The 3,578-nt window shown below is 54.4% G+C and overlaps 1 protein-coding gene across 1 annotated transcript in view; it reads right to left on the bottom strand.

Annotated features, from left to right (window-relative positions):
* The window catches only part of LOC104293623 (mucosa-associated lymphoid tissue lymphoma translocation protein 1-like), a 28,302-nt gene extending 24,871 nt beyond the window's left edge, over positions 1-3,431 (bottom strand). The window contains exons 1-5 of the mRNA XM_009893140.1: positions 3,428-3,431; positions 3,201-3,319; positions 2,717-2,870; positions 1,920-2,098; positions 351-447 (exon numbers count right to left, since the gene is read on the bottom strand). Of these exons, the coding sequence (XP_009891442.1) occupies positions 351-447; positions 1,920-2,098; positions 2,717-2,870; positions 3,201-3,319; positions 3,428-3,431 (553 nt within the window). The remainder of the gene's footprint in view (positions 1-350; positions 448-1,919; positions 2,099-2,716; positions 2,871-3,200; positions 3,320-3,427) is intronic.
* Between the last annotated feature and the right edge of the window lie 147 nt (positions 3,432-3,578).

Here is a 3,578-nt window from a genome sequence, read left to right as displayed (position 1 = left end):
GGAATGCCAGGACGCTCCAGCTTCCCTGCAGAGCCCCATGCTGCTTTTCTACTCTGAAGTGGCTTACCTTCAGCTCCCCTGCAGAAGCGGTATTTAAAACCAATGGCCTTTCTTTTTGTTAATAAAAGCGTGCAAGATCCACTCAAACTGGGGAAAGGTGCAAGTGTCAGAGCCACGCATCCTACTACCCCTGCACCAATTAAGCCACAGGGTAACACACCAGCACTGTGCTCCTTTTTCACCAGCCCGGCGCTTCCAGGCAAGAATACTAAATTCCGGTCTGTCCTCTAACTGCTTTTCACGCTAGAAGGTGATTTGCAGCAAAGCAGACGTGGGTTGGCTCTGCTCACCTATGTGGATATCCACGGCATTGGTCCAGTGCTCTCCGTGGGTATTGGAGGCACAGCAGAGGTACGTGCCAGAGTCGCTGACCTTTGCATGGGTGATCTAGACAAATGAAAAGTTAAATCACATTATTCATGGTGAATGTTTGTGGCCTCCTGCTGATATCTGCCAAAGGCACTAATGTTCCTGGAACATTTTCTTGCTGTTTGCTGAGACCTCATTCCTTGCCTCACAAAACTAAGAGATTTCCCATGACTTTTGTCTGTCTAAGAAGCTCAGTAAGGCCACGTCCTAAGGTCTGCTGCCGACCCCAGCTTCTACAGCGCAAGAATCCTCTGCCTTCCTTTCTTTTTCCAGCAGCCCGCAAACCCTGTGTCAAAGCCATCCTCTGCTCCAGGAGCCACACTGGGTGGACAGTGCAGGGCCAACATCAGAATGTTACCTTTTTTTTCCTCTTAGGTGAAATTTGCTAGATTTCTCATCATGCCCATTGCTCTCTTCTGGCAAGTTTTCAGGTCTTATCCATCTTTCTTAACATGGGACAAGAATCAGAACAGTACTGGCTGGCGAGGACCTCTGTGGTTCTCCAGCCCAGGATCTTGCTCAGAGCCACCACTGGGGCAGGTTGGCCATGGCTTTGTCTGGTCAAATACTGAAAAACTCCAAAGACAGAGATCTCTCTCTGCCTTTCTGACTCCAGTGCAGCACCACCCAACTCTAAATGAAGGACGTCTTCCTAATCCACAGCCAGAACTTCCCCGTGAAAAATGCAATCTGAGGCCACTGTCCCCTATAGCATCACCTACCACTACCGAGAAGAGATTGGATCTGTCTTCATTACCCTTCACGTGATGCCCCAGAAGGAAATCTGCCTTTCTTGCATCAGGAAGACAGCACTGATTTACATTCAGGCAGTGACCCAAAATAAATCCAGACCTTCCGCTGTCTCCCTGACTCTTTTCTGTCGGGACTAACCGCTTTTCCTTCTCGCTCTCCTGCAGGCAGACAGCACTCCCGCAGCTCCATCACTCTGCAGTCCCCCGCACAGACATACAATAGCTGTTCTTGTGCCACTGCTGCAAAAAGGCACGAGAGACGTGCTGAGAGCCCTTGATGCATCTATGAATTGGTTACTTCTTAGAGCAACATCCACAGCTTTGAAAGAAGCCCATAAAACATATTCCCTCTTCACCCAGAGTCCTTCAGTCGGCTATCAAAGCAATAGGGGTGATACGTGGAGTGCTTTCGCACAACCCCGCAACGCAGCAGGGAAAGATAGCGGAGCGTGAGGCTGCCTCTCAAGGGCTGGAGAGATGGAGAGGACAGGCAAGGAGAGACTGCTTTCTGCTGTCATTCACCTGATCACACAGACCAAAGCATGCCTGAGCCCTGACACGCAGATATGAGCCAGGCTTAAGGACTGCCACCTGTCACGTCCACATAGACAATAACACAATTTTCAGCAGTCTCTCCAAGGCTTCTGAGGTTCTCCCATGCCCACCATCCAGCAACGAGCTTCCCTCATCACCCACCTCAGCAGCCAAAGTTTCTGAACTATTGCAAGGCAATGTTACCCAGAGTTTTTTTTTCTTCTGTTGTTCCAGCGGGTTCCCATTCCGGTACCACTGGTAGCTGGGGGCTGGGAACCCCATGGCAGCACACTGCAGCTGTAGCGGCTTCCCCACCTCCACCCTCTGCTCGGTGGGGTTAAGGACAATGACCGGTTCTCCTCGCCAGAGCTGAGGGGGCAGTCCTGTGAAGCAGCGACACAGAATTGGTCCTCCCTCCGCAAGGGAAGAAAACAACAGTGATTTCCCTCCCCCCCCCCCTGTATAGAACTCGATGCGTATTGCCAGAAAAGTGAGCTTTTTCCACCCACACTGCTGCACCTTTCTGCTCCGAAAGCAGGCAATCCTTGAGAGCAACACCCGCAATAGTAAATGACATGCCAAAGCCCAACCTCTGCCTTCTCGAACCTGACGCTTGCCCTTTCCCGCCAAGGGCACAGTCAACCTGCTTGAGGTCAGCCACACCCGGAGGTGTTTTGCCCAGGTTTGAAATAGCCAGATGGCCTCGTCCAGTCCCTCTGCCTGACGCAAACAGTATAACTCTGGGAACCACACGGCAAGTGATCAGCAGGAGGAGCAGGCACACACAGCCAGGGTTACTGGGACTGTGACAGAGACCTGAACCATCCAGAGGATGGACACAGAGGTCTGGCTTAGACTTGCAGGCTCACGTTGCTGGAGCAATCCTTTTGTATCGGGATTTTCGAGCTGGGAGGACACACTGCCCTGGGAACTGCACAGGATCATGGTCACAAGGGTGGGCAAAGCATAAAATATAGAAAAGCTAGAAGACACGCTCGTACCTCTGGCGACACACTGATGGACCTCCACCTTCACCCAGTCAGAGAAGACGACATTTCTGTAGAGGTCATTGATTCTGCAAGTGTAGAGTTGGGTCTGCTGTGCAGTGATGGGCAATTCTTGCTTGGTGGCACCAGGAATCTGGCGGCAGACAGACTAAAGGGAAAAAACAGGCGGTGAGCAGCAAGTCCCCCCTCATCGCTGGTAGGAGAAGGCACCACCCAGCCCCTCATAAGAGCAGGAATAGTGGAAATCCCTGGTTTCTACCCCTCCTCCATCTGCAGGGATGCAGGAGAAGCAGCTTTTCCATTGCAGGCCCCATCCCAGCATGGCCAGGAGCCCTCGGCGTGCACAGCACATCCTATCCCCCTCTCCTTCCAGCCTCCTGGCTCCTGCCAGGTCTGCCTGCAGAGGGTCAGCTCCATCCCTGCGGGCAGGGACCCGGCCTGGTGCCGTCCCCAGGCCCCCCTCCGCTCCCAGCCTTACCCGCTGCTGGCAAAACCACTGGTACCGCAGGGACGTGCGTCCCTCGGCTTTGCACCGCAGGGTGAAGGAGTATCCCACGGGGACGGAGACGGAGACTGGCTGCTCGGTGATGATGATGTCTGCGGAAAAACAGGAGAGGGAGATGGAAACAACCCGGCAGGTGCAACCCCGGGTGGAGGGAAGAGGGGGTCGCTCCCAGCAGGGCTGCAAGAGGGGACCCCCCGCACCCATCCCGGGGCATTGGGAACAACACGGGTGCTCGGCCTCCCGTGCCCAGGGGAGGCCGCGGGGCTTTTGGGGTGCTCTCTTGGGGCCCAAAGGCACGGGTGGCGGCAAGGGGCGGGGGAGGGGGAGGCGGGGTCGCCCAGGCCCACCGCT

This window comes from Charadrius vociferus, unplaced genomic scaffold, assembly GCF_000708025.1.
Source record: "Charadrius vociferus isolate BGI_N301 unplaced genomic scaffold, ASM70802v2 scaffold399, whole genome shotgun sequence".
Classification (NCBI taxonomy): Eukaryota; Metazoa; Chordata; class Aves; order Charadriiformes; family Charadriidae; genus Charadrius; species Charadrius vociferus.
The sequence above is the reverse complement of the archived record's forward strand: the minus strand, read 5'-3'. Positions and strand labels throughout refer to the sequence as shown.